Here is an 18,371-nt window from a genome sequence, read left to right as displayed (position 1 = left end):
TTGAATTCTTCTTTAATTCCCGCATGGTCCATAAAATTTTCCGACGGCCATTCGCAAGGCCGTACTGGAGCGTCTCTTGGTGGATCCTCGTCAGCATCGCGCATAGCAATTCTGGGTCCTTGCTTCTTAGAGAAACCACCTTGGAACATCTTCCTAAACATATTGTTTTTCTCTGAAAAATTCTGAAATTTTTAGTAACTTCAAAATAAAAGTAAACCAAACTCAATAAAACTGATAGCAACTACTCCTACAAGTGCCTAGAGCCTATATCAAGCATTAGAACTACTTGGAACCATATAAATTTGACATGCAAGCTTAAGAACATGGTCACCTATGCAGCACAAATTTGCAAAGAATAAATCACTAGAACAAAAACTAATTGGACCAATGGAGGAGTCACATACCAAGGAACAATCTCCCCAAGCAGTTTTAAGAGAGGTGCTTTGAGCAAGGAGATCGAAAATCGCAGCAAAAGTGGCTGGAACTTGTGCTTGAGTTGGTTTTTCGGGTTTGTGTGAGATAGAGGAAGAAGATGGGTGCTGGGATAAGTGGAGGAGGGCCATCGTGGGCCCACGAGGCAGGGGGTGCGCCCTATAGGGGGGCGCCCACCACCCTCGTGGCCAGGTGGTAGCTCCTCCCACGATAATTTTTGCACAGTAAATCCTCAAATATTCCTGAAAAAATTATATTAAATTGGCATGACATTCTGAGGACTTTTATTTTCGGGATATTTTTATATTGCACAGATAAGTCAGGAAACAGACAAAAAATACTATTTTTACTTTATTTAATATAAATAACAGAAAGTAAAAGTGGGGTACAGAAGGTTGTGCTTCTAGTTTCATCCATCTCATGCTCATAAAAAAGAATCCACTAACAAGGTTGCTCAAGTCTTGTTAACAAACTCATTCCGATAATCATGAAACCGGAGAAATTTTGAATAACACTAAGTTACCTCAATGGGGATATGCACATCCCCAATAATAAGAATATCATATTTCTTCTTGACAGTAGGAAAGAGGAAATTCAAAACCTCCAAATATAATCGATGGAATTTTTCCAATAGAGTTGATACTATGAACTTGAGGTTGTTTCCTCGGAAAGTGTACCGTATGCTCATTACCATTAACATGAAAAGTGACATTGCCTTTGTTGCAATCAATAACAGCCCCTGCAGTATTAAGAAAAGGTCTTCCAAGAATAATAGACATACTATCATCCTCGGGAATATCAAGAATAACAAAGTCCGTTAAAATAGTAACATTTGCAACCACAACAGGCACATCCTCACAGATACCGACAGGTATAGCAGTTGATTTATCAGCCATTTGCAAAGATATTTCAGTAGGTGTCAACTTATTCAAGTCAAGTCTACGATATAAAGAGAGAGGCATAACACTAACACCAGCTCCAAGATCACATAAAGCAGTTTTAATATAATTATTTTTAATGGAGCAAGGTATAGTAGGTACTCCGGGACCTCCAAGTTTCTTTGGTATTCCACCCTTAAAAGTATAATTAGCAAGCATGGTGGAAATTTCAGCTTCCGGTATCTTTCTTTTATTAGCAATGATATCCTTCATATATTTAGCATAAGGATTCGTTTTGAGCACATTAGTTAGTCTCATATGCAAAAAGATAGGCCTAATCATTTCAGCAAAGCGCTCAAAATCCTCGTCATCCCTTTTCTTGGATGGTTTCGGAGGAAAAGGCATGGGTTTCTGGACCCAAGGTTCCCTTTCTTTACCATGTTTCCTAGCAACAAAGTCTCTTTTATCATAACATTGATTCTTTGATTGTGGGTTATCAAGATCAACAGCAGGTTCAATTTCTACATCATTATCGTTACTAGGTTGAGCATCATCATGAACATCATCATTAATATTTTTACTAGGTTCATGTTCATTACTAGATTGTGTTTCAGCATCAGACATAGATATATCATTTGGATTATCAGGTGGTTCAGCAATAGGTTCACTAGAAGTTTGCACAGTTCTATCATTTTTCTTCTTCTTCTTCTTTTTAGAAGAACTAGGAACATCAATATTATTTCTTTGAGAATCTTGCTCGATTCTCTTAGGGTGGCCTTCAGAATACAAAGGTTCCTAAGTCATTCTACCAGTTCTAGTAGCCACTCTAACAGCATAATCATTTTTCTTACTATTCATTTCATCAAGCACTTCTTTTTGAGCCTTAAGTACTTGTTCTACTTGAGTGGTAACCATAGAAGCATGTTTGCTAACAAGTTTAAGTTCACCTTTAATATTAGCAATATAATCACCCAAGCGTCTAATCATATAAGCATTTTCTTTTAATTTTCTATCAAAATAAGCATTGAAGTCGTCTTGCTTATACATAAAGTTATCAAACTCATCCAAGCACTGACTAGCAATTTTAGTAGGAGGAATTTCAGCTTTATCATATCTATAGAGAGAATTTACCTTTACTACCTGTGTCGGAATATCGGGATTAGGAGGTTCTTCAGTAAATAAATAATTAAGATCATATGTTTCTTCAACAGGCGGTATATTAAGACCATGTATTTCTTCAATAGGAGGTAAATTCTTAATGTCTTCAGCTTTAATACCTTTTTCTTTCATAGATTTCTTTGCCTCTTGCATATCTTCGGGACTGAGAAATAGAACACCTCTCTTCTTCGGAGTTGGTTTAGGAATAGGCTTAGTAATTGGAGCAGGAGATGGCCCAGGAGCTGGCTCAGGAGGTGCCCAATTATTTTCATTTGTCAACATATTATTCAATAAGATTTCAGCTTCATCCGGTGTTCTTTCCCTGAAAAGAGAACCAGCACAACTATCCAGGTAATCTCTGGAAGTATCGGTTAGTCCATTATAAAAGATATCAAGTATTTCAGGTTTCTTAAGAGGATGATCAGGCGAAGCATTAAGTAACTTGAGAAGCCTCCCCCAAGCTTATGGGAGACTCTCTTCTTTAATTTGCACAAAGTTGTATATTTCCCTCAAAGCAGCTTGTTTCTTATGAGCAGGGAAATATTTAGCAGAGAAGTAATAAATCATATCCTGGGGACTACGCACACAACCAGGTTCAAGAGAATTAAACCATATCTTAGCATCACCCTTTAATGAGAACGGAAATATTTTGAGTATATAAAGGCAACACAATCTCTCATCATTAGTGAACAGGGCAGCTATATCATTTAACTTAGTAAGATGTGCCACAACAGTTTCAGATTCATAGCCATAAAACGGATCAGATTCAACCAAAGTAATTATATCAGGATCAACAGAGAATTCATAATCTTTATCAGGAACACATATAGGTGAAGTAGCAAAAGTAGGATCGGGTTTCATTCTATCTCTAAGTGATTCTTTGTTCCATTTAATTAATAACCTCTTAAGCTCATATCTATCTTTGCAAGCAAAAATAGCGGCAGAAGATTCCATATCAAAAAGATAACCCTCAGGAATAACAGGCATATTTTCATCATCACTATCATCATCGTATTCAGATTCAATAATTTCTTTTTCTCTAGCCCTAGCAATTTGTTCATCAAGAAATTCACTAAGGGGCACAGTAGTATCAGGCATAGAAGCAGTTTCATCATAAGTATCATGCATAGCAGAAGTGGCATCATCAATAACATGCGACATATCAGAACGAATAGCAGAAGCAGATGTAGGTGTCGCAAACTTACTCATAACAAAAGGTGAATCAAGTGCAGAGCTAGATGCCAGTTCCTTACCTCCCCTCGTAGTTGAGGGATAGATCTTGGTTTTTGGATCTCTCAAGTTCTTCATAGTGTCCAGCAGATATAAATCCCGAGTGACTCAAAGAATAGAGCTATGCTCCCCGGCAACGGCGCCAGAAAAAGGTCTTGATAACCCACAAGTATAGGGGATCGCAACAGCTTTCGAGGGTAGAGTATTCAACCCAAATTTGTTGATTCGACACAAGGGGAGCCAAAGAATATTCTCAAGTATTAGCAGCTGAGTTGTCAATTCAACCACACCTGAAAACTTAGTATCTGCAGGAAAGTGTTTAGTAGCAAAGTAATATGATATTGGTGGTAGCAACATCAAAAGTAAACACAACAAAAGTAATGTTTTTGGTATTTTGTAGTGATTGTAACAGTAGCAGCGGAAAATTAAATAAGCGAGAACCAATATATGGAAAACTCGTAGGCACTGGATCAGTGATGGATAATTATGCCGGATGCAGTTCATCATGTAACAGTCATAACATAGGGTGACACAGAACTAGCTCCAATTCATCAATGTAATGTAGGCATGTATTCCGTATATAGTCATACGTGCTTATGGAAAAGAACTTGCATGACATCTTTTGTCCTACCCTCCCGTGGCAGCGGAGTCCTATTGGAAACTAAAGGATATTAAGGCCTCCTTTTAATAGAGAACCGGAACAAAGCATTAGCACATAGTGAATACATGAACTCCTCAAACTATGGTCATCACCGGGAGTGGTCCCGATTATTGTGACTTCGGGGTTGCCGGATCATAACACATAGTAGGTGACTATAGACTTGCAAGATAGGATCAAGAACTCACATATATTCATGAAAACACAATAGGTTCAGATCTAAAATCATGGCACTCGGGCCCTAGTGACAAGCATTAAGCATAGCAAAGTCATAGCAACATCAATCTCAGAACATAATGGATACTAGGGATCAAACCCTAACAAAACTAACTCGATTACATGATAAATCTCATCCAACCCATCACCGTCCAGCAAGCCTACGATGGAATTACTCACGCAAGGCGGTGAGCATCATGAAATTGGTGATGGAGGATGGTTGATGATGACAACGGTGACGAATCCCCCTCTCCGGAGCCCCGAACGGACTCCAGATCAGCCCTCCCGAGAGGTTTTAGGGCTTGGCGGCGGCTCCGTATCGTAAAACGTGATGAATTCTTCTCTCTGATTTTTTCTCTCTGAAAGCAAATATATAGAGTTGGAGTTGGTGTCGGAGGGTTTCCAGGTGGCCCACGAGGTAGGGGGGCGCGCCCTAGGGGGAGCGCCCCCACCCTCGTGAGAAGGGTGTGGGCGCCCTGTTCTTCATCTTTGGCGAGGATTTTTTTATTGTTTTTTCTAAGATGTTCCGTGGAGTTTCAGGTCATTCCGAGAATATTTGTTTTCTGCACATAAAACAACACCATGGTAATTCTGCTGAAAACAACGTCAGTCCGGGTTAGTTCCATTCAAATCATACAAGTTAGAGTCCAAAACAAGGGCAAAAGTGTTTGGAAAAGTAGATACGATGGAGACGTATCAATTATACACTTTTATATTATTTTTGGGACTAACCTATTAACCGGAGGCCCAGCCCAGAATTGCAGTTTTTTTGCCTATTTTAGGGTTTCGCAGAAAAAAATATCAAATGGAGTCCAAACGGAATGAAACCTTCGGGAACGTGATTTTCGGAACGAATATGATCCAGAGGACTTGGACCCTACGTCAAGACATCAACCAGGAGGCCACGAGGTAGGGGCGCACCTACCCCCCCCCCCCCGAGGCGCACCCTCCACCCTCGTGGCCCCCCTGTTGCTCCACCGACGTACTCCTTCCTCCTATATATACATATGTACCCCCAAACTACCAGATACGGAGCCAAAAACCTAATTCCACCGCCGCAACTTTCTGTATTCACGAGATCCCATCTTGGGGCCTGTTCCGGAGCTCCGCCGGAGGGGGCATCGATCACGGAAGGCTTCTACATCAACACCATAGCCCCTCCGATGAAGTGTGAGTAGTTTACCTTAGACCTACGGGTCCATAATTATTAGCTAGATGGCTTCTTCTCTCTTTTTGAATCTCAATACAAAGTTCTCCCCCTCTCTTGTGGAGATCTATTCGATGTAATCTTCTTTTGCGGTGTGTTTGTTGAGACCGATGAATTGTGGGTTTATGATCAAGTTTATCTATGAACAATACTTGAATCTTCTATGAATTCTTTTATGTATGATTGGTTATCTTTGCAAGTCTCTTAGAATTATCAGTTATGTTTGGCCTACTAGATTGTTCTTTCTTGCAATGGGAGAAGTGCTTAGTTTTGGGTTCAATCTTGGGGCGTCCCTTCCCAATGACAATAGAGGCAGCAAGGCACGTATTATATTGTTGCCATCGAGGATAACAAGATGGGATTTATAACATATTGCATGAGTTTATCCCTCTACATCATGTCATCTTGCTTAAAGCGTTACTCTGTTCTTATGAACTTAATATTCTAGATGCATGCTGGATAGCGGTCGATGTGTGGAGTAATAGTAGTAGATGCAAGCATGAGTCGGTCTACTTGTATCGAACGTGATGCATATATATAGATCTGAGAATGGTTACATAACTCAACCATAACTAAACCATACCTGTATGTGTATCCCTCTAAACCAAACTTGAACCATAACCATTTAATATTGTTTTCAGCCCAACCAAACCCAAATCCAATATGTTTTTCACCCAAACCAGTTTAAAACTAGTACATATCCATGGGTTTAAACCCAATACAAAACCGTTTTCAACTTCTGTTGAACAGTGAAACAATACAACTTCAGTTGAACAGTGAAACAATACAACTTCAGTTGAACAGTGAGACAATACAGAAGACACTCTGCACACAGCAGGACACTCTATCAGATCTTAACTTTTTCAGAATTGAGAAGCATAATGGTATGTTCATGTTGAATATAAGATGATCTCAAACCTTAAATCGACACTAAATCTACCTGCTGCTGCATAATTTTTTTTGACACCCCAGCCCAACCGTTTGTAGCTTACAAGAAGAAGAAGAATCACTGGCTACAAAACTAGTAAAGTGCCTGAATGTTCATGTTCAAAAATAATGCAGCTTCAGACTTGGCACAGAAGAGTGCTGAATCTACACTAAAAAGACATAATTAAAAGAGTTGGACTTCAGCTCACCGGAGCAGCGCGGAAGTCGCCGCCTCGTGGTCGTGGAGGGGCGGACACGGAGCAGCTCTGGCGGGTGGCGGCGGTGGCTGCAGGAACGACGCTCTACGTCGGTGAGCCACAGTCGGCAGCGACAAGTACAGGGCGGGGTGGGCGTGACCACGCCTGAGGCCCTGACTGGTAGAGGAGCAGCTGGCAAGTTTCTGCCCGCGAGGACGACATAGAGGAGCAGCCGGCGGCGCCGATCGAGGGAGAGGAGCAGCCGCCGCGGATGCGGGGAGCCCTGCTCATGAAGGGGATGGGAGGGTCGCGGGCCTACCCGCCGGCCATCTCGCGGGCGACGGCCGCGTCTGGGAGTGCCGGCTCAGGCGACGACCGCGTCGGGGAGCGGCGCTGCGACGGCGGCGTGCTGCGACCTAGCTCGTAGTGCGGGAGCCGGGAACAAGACGGAGATGGAGGTGGGGCTCTACTGGGCTTACTCCGGGCCGAGAACCGGTTCAGACCTATAGTTTGCACCCATATTAGACCAAACTTTTTAAACCCATAACCAACTATACCCAATTTGGTTTTTCTGTGGACCCAAACTAAACTAAACTAAGAAAAAACTCAGTCCAAAAAAACCTGAACTGATCGAAACCTGAATAAAAACCAAACCATTTACCCGGTTTTTTCAAAACCGTTCTCAGATTTACCTATATACATGATTATACCTAGATATTTTCATAACTATGCTCAATTCTGTCAATTTCTCAATAGTAATTTGTTTACCCACCGTGAATACGTATGCTCTTGAGAGAAGTCACTAGTGAAACCTATGGCCCCGGGTCTATCTTTCATCATAGTAATCTTCCAATACTTAGTTATTTCCTTTGCCTTTTATTTTACTTTGCATCTTTTATTTCTCTTTATCATACAAAATACCAAAAATATCATCTTATCATATCTATTAGATCTCACTCTCGTAAGTGACCGTGTAGGGATTGACAACCCCTTATCGTGTTGGTTGCGAGGATTTATTTGTTTGTGTAGGTGCGAGGGACTCGTGCGTGGCCTCCTATTGGATTGATACCTTGGTTCTTAAAAACTGAGGAAAATACTTACGATACTCTGCTGCATCACCCTTTCCTCTTCAAGGAAAAACCAACGCAAGTGCTCAAGAGGTAGCACCCATCTGGTCCGTTTTGTGTCCGGGCCGACCCATTTCGAGCGCAAACATGCGCCGGGTTTGGGTCGCGGCGGACACCAAACGGACGCGCGCCTTGTCCGCGTCGGGGCCGCGTGGCAGGCGGCCACCTACCTCCCACCCGCCCACATCAATGCGCACGCGCGGGCGGCCCCGCCTGTCATCCGCCCAGACGAACGGTCGCGGTCCTTCTTAAATGGGAACCCATGGACCGGTCGTCATCCACACTGCCCCACTCCATCCTGCGGCCTCATCCAAACCCAACAACCCCAAACCCTAGCCTCGCCTCGAACTCGCCGGCCGGCCACCTCGCAGCCATGGGCCTATGGAACTACGGCCGGAAGGGGAAGCACGACCGCGAGGCTGGCTCCTCGTCGGGGCGTCGCCGTGGCTCTGTGAAGAAGAAGGAGCCTGCATCACCACCGCGTCGGGCCCCCGTGCTGCCCGCGTTCTCCATCGCGCCCACGGCCGCCGGCGAGCGCGACCAGCACTACATCGAGACGGTCGTATGCCGCCGCTATTGGGAGACGAGGACGCCGCTACCCTGGAGCGACGTCCACCTCCCCAATAACTGGCACTTGTCGGCCGACCGCGTGCTGATACCGCCGGTCCCGCTGAGCGGCTGTGCGCGCCGCCAGGAGATCAAGCGTCGCCGCCGCCTCCTTCCGGACGACCTCTACTACGACGAGAGGTACGCCCCTGACTCGCCCCTGTGGGACACTTGGTTCCGGGATGAGCACGGCATGCGGCGGGAGTCCTTCTTCGCCGGCACGTCGACGGGGCCGCGTTGGCCACGTGAGCACCGAGCGGCTGCTCCCCAGGCGCGCGGGCGTACGCGGGTGCGCGGCCTCACGCCCACGCCGCCGCCATCTCCATTGCCATCACCACCTCCTCGCATGACATCGAAGGAGGAGGCCCGTCTCATGACGCGTGTCATGAAAGACTCCATGCACACGCACGACGAGTGCCAATGGGAGAGCCTCGAGAAGATGACGGCCTTCTCCGCGGGCGGCGACGTCGCCATCCTCGAGCTGGAGATGGTGGTGAAGGAGGAGGTGATGGAGGATCCGCCTGTGGCCGCGTTCCACCCGGGCCTGGTGGGCCAGGGGTGGAGCTGGGCGTGCACGACAGAGCAAATGGCGGCCGCCGTGAGGGGCGTGAACTGGTGCCCCACGCTGCCGCGGTCATCGGAGCGAGACGCCTCGCCACGGGAGGAGGTGGTGCAGGCACCTGCCACCTTCCAGCCCGCCTTCCCCGTGCACCATGAACTGCCGGCCCACCTCTGGACGCCGCCGGACTACGTCGGCCTCGTCAGCGACAACGACGACACCGGCGGCCACTGAAGACGGCGACGGCCATGGCATCGACGGGCGCGGCAAGGAGCGCACCGACGGCGTTTTTTTCGTTTTTATGTTAATTATGCTACCGGGCCGTTAAGTGAACCGTGAAATTAGGCCATTTTGTGGCCATGACCTTTTAAATTATGTTTTAAGTTTTTTAACTGCGTTTATTTATTTTTTAAGTCATTTTATTTTAGTTTTCTGTTTTTTTATCACGTCCAACATAGACATGATTTCGGGTGCGGTCGCGCGTTGTGTGCATCCACGACCCAACGGATAGAGACGAACATGGGTAAATCCATTGCCGCCTCAAAGAAACAATATCCGGTCAAACCAGACGTCCGTTTGAGGTCGTGCGGTGGAGTTGGCGTAGCTTCGGAATAAAGATCGTGCGCCGCTTACCCCGCAAAAAAAAAGATCGTGCGACGCAGAGAGTAGGAAGCACCGTGACGGCTCACGGCTCGCGAGGCTCCAAAGTCTGACCACGACGCCAAGCACGACACAAATCCGAACAAATTGCAGAAACTTCCACCGCAACTCCCGAACTTTGGTCCGCCATGTCCTCTTGCGTCTCCTCCTCCCATCACCACTGCGCCCGCCGCCTCCCCGCCCCGCCGCCCCGGGCGCACCTCGCCGCAGCCGACTCGTGCGCGTCCCCTTACCGCAGACGCGTCGGTTCCCTGAGGGCAATGGGAGCCGAGGCGCCCTCGAGCGTGGCGCCGGCGGCGGGTAGGAAGGCTTCGGCGGTGCAGGCGGAGATGGTGGAGGCGGCGGCCATGTGGTGCGCCATGCACGGACTCGTCGTCGGCGACCGCGGCAACCCGGTACGTCCGGCTTCTCACCCGCTAGTTCCTTCCCCGCCCCAAAGTTTGCTGCCTCTTTTGACTCATTTCAGGAGTCCAGGGTTTGAGAATGCAACGCGTATCTCCGCATACTTGACCATAAATTCCGTGATAGAAGAACTAGTACTTTTTAGAGTCTTTTCATTCAACCTGCACATCTCCGTAGAATGAACAAATACGCAAGTCTCCTAGAATGTCTGTCCTTTGTTTGGGGCTGCCCCTGCTCCATTTTCAACAAGTTTGCATTGTTTGGCCAGTAGGACTTGCCCTCGATATGGAACAAGTGCGTACAAAAATCAGGGGCAGAGCCAAGAATTAGGCAGGGAAATGTGGAAAGCGAAAAACAACCAAGGATCACCATGATGTTAGGTGTTTCTGTCTGAAGATCCTTTGTATGAGAAAGTGGAGTATAAATTAAATCACAGAAGTTGAATTAATTGGACACTAGGTGTTGCTGCCGAAGACCCTCTGTGTGAAATATTGGGATATAAAGCGCGAAAATTCGTGTTGGAGTCAATTGATCGTCATGAACAGAACATCACGTTTGGTTGTGTCCTCTCCCTTTTTGTGGCAAGCCCTTTTTATGTGACAAGCCCAACACTGAGACATGCTCTTATTCTGTTCACGCTCAAATGCCACAAGACGTGCCGGTATCTTCGTTCATGCATCGCCTAGCTTTGCTCAAGTGCTATTTGAATTGAGAAATAACTCTAGTTGTAAACCAGCATCTTTGTGGAATTAGCAGCTAACATAGTATCAACCCCTTGCAGAGATCTGGAACAGTCCCAGGTGTTGGTTTGGTTCATGCTCCATTTTCGCTACTTCCAACACGTTTTCCAGCATCTTTTTGGAAGCAAGCATGTGAACTGGCTCCTATTTTCAATGAGCTTGTGGATCGTGTGAGCTTGGATGGGAAGTTCTTGCAAGGTTCTTTGTCTAGGCAAGCTCCAAATTCCATTTGACTTTTTTTTTGTATGTTGGTGTGTGGATCTAGAACTTCGTTTTAAACTTTCATGAAGTGGATTAGAGTTTTGACTGGTCCATATCATAAGAAGGCTGCTGCCTTGAGACCTTAAGCTTTTGGAACAGTTTGTTGTCTGTTAGCCTGATCATTGACATGACCAGTCCATTTTTATTATTACTTTAAATAAATAAATGCCAGTTAGGTATTTATTTTGTTTTCAGATGGCAAGGAACTTCCAAATCAATAGCGTTTTTTTTTCAGAACAAAGCAGGTTGACGATTTCACTGCCAGGTTGTTAGAAATTCATGCAAAGATGATGGCAGTAAACAAGAAGGAGGTAATTAACTGCGTGTGTTGGTAATTTCTTATTCAGAATTCAGAGAAAGCATCTTTTAAGTGGTGCTTCTTAACAATATGTTTGTCAGTCCTGTTAGTAAGGTACTGACAAGTGCTTAATGAACCATCAGGATATCCGCTTAGGGTTGCATCGATCTGACTACATGCTTGATTCTGAAACAAATTCTCTTCTTCAAATTGAGCTCAACACCATCTCAACATCATTTCCTGGTCTAGGCTCTCTTGTGAGCGAACTTCACAGGTGAACTTTTTCGTGATATCCTGCAGACTTGCACTCCTTTGACGGAATCATTTTGTGTTTTGTCCCTGTTTGGTAGTCCCTTAGAAACATAAGATGAGATGTCTCATTGAACATATTGCATGCTCACATGTTTCTGAATCCAACTGTAGATAGCATTCTTGTTGACCATTATGTTATCCCTTTAGAATATTGGAGCACAAGGTGAATGCTGTAAATAGTAAAACTCAAGTCAATTGGCTTGCTTAACATAGCTATGTACCTAACGGGAATGTATCTGGTGCACCCGTACTTGTGGTGCTACCGGTGCACTGGATGCAATAGAATATTTTTTTAAATCTGAAAAAATTCTAGCATGTTAATGCAATATCAATGTATGATGTCACAAAATTTCGTATAAAAATTTTAGATATTTTTTCAGATACAAAAATGACAAATTAGACATCAGTGTGATAATGGGCCAAATCTAAAGGCCAAGTTATGTTATGTACTATTTAATGTTGATTTTGTCATTTTTGTTTTTCGAGTTATGTTTCAAATTTTAACTTAAAATTTTGTGACAACCTACATTGATGTTGTGTGAGTGTGCTAAATTTTTTCAGAATTTTTTGAATATTTTAAAAGCACAATGTGAGTTGGGTGCACCGGTAGCAGCACAAGCTCCGGTGCACCAGATATTTTCCCCGTACCTACAAGAACGTGAGAAGTATCCTATTCAACATTTTGGAAGCCCCAATTTTATCTATGTGGTATGTGGTATAAACTGGGTCTCTTTAAACATGTCTGATGCATGAGTTAACTATATGTTTATATCAGTGAGTGGGAAATCAGGCACGATGACATTCTCAATCAGTACCAGTATTCATCTTATCTTGAAATGGCCGAAAGGTTTCCTCATTTTGATCTCCAAGAGTAAACCTAAATACCTGATAAGTGCTATTATCTTGTAAAGTACAGGACCTTACTTAATCAATATGGTGAAGTCTTAGGTCTTGATTCTGAAAGGATTCCTCGGAACTGGGCAGCCATTCAATTTGCTGAAGCATTGGGCAAAGCATGGGTTGAGTATAATAATGGAAGGTCTACAGTTTACCTACATAGTTTGTGTTTATTTTATTGAGAACATTTGGAAAGGCAAACATGACCTGACATGTTTTTCCCCTCTTGGTTGCCCAGCGCTGTAGTTATGATGATTGTTCAAGCTGAAGAAAGAAATATGTACGACCAGTACTGGCTCATCAATCATTTGAAAGAATCATATCCTTTTGTTATGTACTATCTCTTCCTTTTTGTTGCAAACCTCTGAAACGACAAAACATCAAAATATCCTTTCAAGTTAACGTTTTTGCTCATACAGTTTTCTAATCTATTGACGCTTGTTTAGTTTCTCATGAATTATAGTTCACGTAAACAATACAAACTTCCTATTGTGCTGTTGAATTGCTTGTTCACTTTAATTATCAACAAGTCATCTGATTGATACCACAATAAACTGCATCAAGATGAGACTTTTCTTAACTGTCTATAACGCATGGTGTGATGACCATTAGGAAAACTTTGGCACAGGTGGAGGCCGAAGGACTAGTGCTTCCGGATGGAACACTTGTGGTGTATGTATCTTGTATGACATGAAGAGAGACCTACCTTTTGCTATTATCACTTAAATTTAAATTTGCCAAAAATGCAGAGATGGACGACCTGTTGCTGTTGTGTATTTCAGAGCTGGGTATGCACCGACTGATTACCCTTCAGAAGTGGTATGTGCTAGTACTACATTTGTTTAGCAAACACCCTTTCACAGTTGAAGCTAATTCCTATCTCATAAATTGATTGAAGATAAAGTTTCAATGAGGAACATTTCATTCATAATCATATGTTTGTTTAAGGAAACTTCTTTTGTTTGTGTATTTCATTGTAGGTTTTGTAAAGCTGATGTTCTTCTTATATGTTGGTGCAAGTTTTCACCTTGGCACGTTCTTCTTATATTGATTTCAGGAATGGAGTGCAAGGCTTTTGATTGAACAATCATCTGCTATTAAGTGCCCTTCAATATCCTACCATTTAGTCGGAACCAAAAAGATCCAGCAAGAGCTAGCAAAACCTAGTGTTCTTGAAAGGTGATGAAAGTTTTGTCCGCTACAGATGGGCGTTTATATGTATTTTTATTATTCCTATGATGTGCATATTGCATTACAGATATAGTCATAAGACTCGGTGGTAGTATGTCATATTAAACTCCCCTACAGTTCTAACTTTCAGAAGCATATTCCTAATCACTATTTGATCTTATTTATACATAGGTTCCTTGACAACGAGGAAGACATTGCCAAGCTACGTAAATGCTTCGCAGGGTTATGGAGCTTGGACAATGAAGAAATAGTGAAATCAGCAATAGAAAAACCTGACTTGTTTGTCCTGAAACCTCAACGAGAAGGTGGAGGTAATTTCTTTGGCACTTAATAGAACCCTTTCCACAAAAGTTCCCCACAAATTGTTTTGATCCTGATATCTCTCTCCAGGGAACAACTTGTATGGTCATGATTTGCGAGAAACACTGATCAGACTAAAGAACGAACAGGGAGAGGCGCTTGCGGCCTACATTTTGATGCAGCGGATTTTTCCAAGAGCTTCTCTTACTCAGCTTGTCCAGGGCGGTGTCTGCTTTGAGGAACTTTCAATCTCTGAGCTTGGAATATTCGGATCCTACCTGCGGTAGTTAATCCTTTGGTGGCTCTAAATTCTTTTGCTTTGCATATGTACCTTCCATTTTATTTTTCTGAGTAAATCATACAATTTTCATTGGCTAACTGCAGGAACAAAGATAAGGTAGTCATTAATAACCAATGTGGTTACTTGATGCGCACCAAAGTTTCTTCATCAAACGAAGGCGGAGTTGCTGCAGGATTTGCTGTTCTGGACAGCATTCTCCTCACAGATGAGGTGATTATTGTGGTGTAGAAGCTATTTACTATTGATCTCAATTTTTCAAGTGTCCGAAACCTACCGGTTTCCTTCCAGTAAAGGTAGTTTGTGTAGTCTCTTGTCAAATCCAATCCGTCTTTAAAAAAATGATGTTCCCTCATCAGTCACTTGAACTTGTTTACTGTTTTACCGGAACATTCTAGCATGATTACTGTTTTACTTCGCATTTGGTTTTATTTTGTTTTCGAAACTTGAATCTCATCTGTCCTCCATGTTGCCTTTCTTTCAGTGAGATAGGAAGGTGGCAGGGTAACAACTTACAAGTCACCGGTGACAGCACACATCGGATGAGGAACTGAAGTTACAGACAGTTGGATGAATGTTGGAACTCTCATATCCGCATTCCAGTCCCTTCCGTCTGCAGGCATAGGATAGATTAGTCATGTTCATGTATTTAGTAGTACCAAGTGGGAACTAGGTCTGGGGACAAATCATCATAATTGTTTCACTGAACAACACTGGCGGAGCTAGGAAGAAAGTCTAGGGGGGGCAAATGGTAAAACTGGCATACCTGAGGGGGCCAAATACTAAATTTATACTCATCTAAACCCTCTAAAAAAATTCCTTCACACTTTTTGCTTAGGCTGGGGGGGCCACAGCACCCCAGAAGCACACATAGCTCCGCCACTGCTGAACAATAAATGTATCTTCCGAACGATCGGAAACTCGCAACAGACCCGAACGTAGGGGATGCCGTTCATTTTGAGATCGCATGGTGCGCGTGTTGGCGGTTTAGTCCACGGATGACGTGACGTGATGATGTGAGGTCGTGGGCCATGCCCTTTTTTACTCGGGCTGTCCATCTCTGGGTTTTTCTTTTCTGGTGCCCATCTCTCGATCCGCTTCTCCCGCACCTCATGGTAGATAACGAGACAATTGCATGTTTAGTCCTGGTACTTGCAGGCGATGTCTAACATAGTCCTCATAATCATAAAGTGCTTCAATACAGTCCTCGTACATGTAAATACAGTGTCTATACGGTCCTGGAGATTGTGGCATCGGTCCTGGCTATACGCCTCACTTACGTACCCAGTATGCATCCACTGCCACGTGAGCACGGACTGAGTCAAACGACTGGTAACTTTGTATTCGGCCCCATCGAAAAGACTTGGTATTAGATTAGTAACAACGGGGAGTAATTTAAAGTAGTAACATGCATATGTTATAGTGGGTAGTAACATATATGTTGTGTCATGCATGACTTTATTTATTGTGTTGTAGACTCATCTTTTTTTAATATGTGTGATGTTACAGTAACTAGCTATGTTACCACATGACTCTCTTTCTTTATTAATTACATGCCACATCTCCTATCTTTGCCTAGATAAGTGTGATGTTATCACTTATGTTACTCCCACTGTGGATAGTCTTAGTATGTGCCCTTCATCCCTTTCATTCTCCACGAACAGAAACCCCAGCCCGACCTCAGCAGAAACCCCAGCGGTGGCGGCGGATGATCGGGGACCCGGCAGCGTTCCGATCGTAGTGCAGCTGGTGGTGGACGGGAGTGGGATGAACCAGCGACCCCGGACGGTGGTTTGAGGCAGTGATGAAGGGGCCCGCCGACGTACAGTACGTGCCGTCACATTAAACTTCAATTTTGGTCAAATTGTTGTACTACTAGTTGGATTTGGACATTTGGGACGAATTATGTCATTGTGATACATTGATTTGACGGAATTAGGGTCGCATTATGCTAGGGTTTGGGTTCTGTCCAGCTAAAAGTCTGAATTTTTTCTGTGTGCTCTGTTTTGCAGCGGCTCATAGTGATTTCTTCACTGTGGAGATCATCCATGGAGGATTTTTCTCTAGAAGTGGGCAGAATAGGTCCTACTTGGATGGCAAAAAAATTCTGCTATGACTACTGTCACTTAGAGTTTGCGTACTATAAAATGTTTGAAGCTTTAATCGAGGACATTGGTTATGAGAAGGAAGGCAGAATTGATATGTATTGGTTGCCCCCTGGCTATCAACTTAATGAAGATGGTGCAAGGCATTTGTCCAATGATGCAGACATAGATCTGATGTATCTACAGGTCAATGAAGAGCATAGATTTCATATGATTTACCTTGATCATTTGGATGGCCACATTTCAGGAGGTGGATCAGCATGGGGTGATGTTACGGCTAATCCAATATGTCATTTGCCTGTTGTTTTCAGTCCCAACAAGAAGCTAATTAATGCAGATCAGAGCATGGTATCTTCTAGTGTTGTTGAGGAAAGCAATGAAATTCAGAGCAATGAACAAGTGCATGTCAGGTTGAGACCTAGAGGACAGAAGTTAGAAGATGAGCCAGAAGAATATAGTGATAGTGATTCAGACAGTGATTACATACCAGAAATTGTTGACAGTGACTACGACTTAGAGGATGGGGATGATGATTTGGCACAGGAGCAGTTGCACCCTTTGCAAGACAAGAAAGGGAAGAAAGTGATTGAAGAGTGCAACTCTGAAGATGATACATTGGATGCTCCGGATTTAGATGAAGATGAGATAAAATTCAATTTCAAGTCTTTCACACCATCAGACATGCATGACCCCAAGTTCCATGTTGGGCAGTTGTTCTCATCAGTTGAGCTCTTGAGGAAGGCTATTAGAGAGTACACTTGCAAGGAAAGGGTGAATATTACATTTCCAAAGAACGATAAAGGGAGGCTTGGTGCAAAGTGTGAGAAGGGATGCCCTTGGTACCTGTATGCATCTTGGGACAATAGGACAAATGCAATCATGGTGAAGACATTCAATGGTGAGCACAATTGCGAGAAGAAGTGGCAAGTTACAACATTTACTGCCAGGTACATTGCTAAAAAGTACGTCGACAAAATCAGGGCGTTTGTGAGCGAGGAGGTTGTCACGCCGGCTGTTGTATTGGTCGCCGTTGAGACGCGTTGCCGCAAGCCGCCGTTGGAGGTGCTGCGGTCGGAGGTGTGCCCGTTGAGACGTGTTGCAACGTTGCGGTGTGCTGCCGTTAGAGTGCATGGACCAGCCCTTGGTTGCATTTTCAGTCCTGGACATTTGGTCTATGATTGCTAGTTAATGTAGTGTAGTTTGTTTAGTCGACAAAATAAGATAACTGTGGTAGGTAACCTTCCTCAAAAATAAAAAACTGTGGTAGGTAACCACATGGCCTAGACTGAGCTCGTGTTTACAAATAGGCTAGGTAATGTTTTGTACATGTATGTAACGCTAATTGAAAAGTAAACCTTCTTTCTTTTCCTTTTTCTACACCGATTTTTTCTTACCATTTTCTTTTTTCTTTTTTTCTTTTCTAGTCTCGATGACTCATCTACTCTGTTAGTATGGTTATATATGCACTGTCTAGCGAATAATTTAGGTACAAACATCATGATAACTTTTTGCCCAGTGAAAAAAGTTGTTAAATACACAACTTGGTGACTTCAATATAAATAGCATGGCAATATACGCACAACAGATCAGATAACTTAGACACATACAACGCGATAACTTTGACTTGGGAAAAATTGTCAAAAACATACACTGGCAACTTCTGGATAAAATAACATGGTAATATGCACATAGCTTACCTGGTAGCTTAGGCA

The 18,371-nt window shown here is 43.7% G+C and overlaps 2 protein-coding genes across 2 annotated transcripts; both read left to right on the top strand.

Moving 5' to 3' along the window:
- Positions 1-9,919: 9,919 nt before the first annotated feature.
- Positions 9,920-15,378, top strand: LOC125516151 (glutathione synthetase, chloroplastic-like). The gene is made up of 13 exons (XM_048681631.2): positions 9,920-10,250; positions 11,039-11,208; positions 11,494-11,569; positions 11,700-11,830; positions 12,785-12,907; positions 13,004-13,084; positions 13,357-13,437; positions 13,515-13,584; positions 13,823-13,944; positions 14,128-14,267; positions 14,347-14,539; positions 14,641-14,767; positions 15,039-15,378. Exons 1-13 carry the CDS (start codon positions 9,984-9,986, stop codon positions 15,039-15,041), a joined length of 1,584 nt encoding a protein of 527 aa, XP_048537588.1. The 5' UTR covers positions 9,920-9,983; the 3' UTR covers positions 15,042-15,378.
- Positions 15,379-15,670: 292 nt separating this feature from the next.
- LOC125516130 (uncharacterized) lies at positions 15,671-18,019 on the top strand. Its single transcript, XM_048681601.2, has 2 exons — positions 15,671-16,381; positions 16,567-18,019. The coding sequence occupies exon 2, from the start codon at positions 16,603-16,605 to the stop codon at positions 17,842-17,844; it is 1,242 nt and encodes a 413-aa protein (XP_048537558.2). The 5' UTR covers positions 15,671-16,381; positions 16,567-16,602; the 3' UTR covers positions 17,845-18,019.
- Positions 18,020-18,371: the final 352 nt, after the last annotated feature.

The sequence above is a fragment of the Triticum urartu genome, chromosome 6A (assembly GCF_056163025.1).
Source record: "Triticum urartu cultivar PI428250 chromosome 6A, HENAU_Tu73, whole genome shotgun sequence".
Lineage (NCBI taxonomy): Eukaryota > Viridiplantae > Streptophyta > Magnoliopsida > Poales > Poaceae > Triticum > Triticum urartu.
The sequence above is the reverse complement of the archived record's forward strand: the minus strand, read 5'-3'. Positions and strand labels throughout refer to the sequence as shown.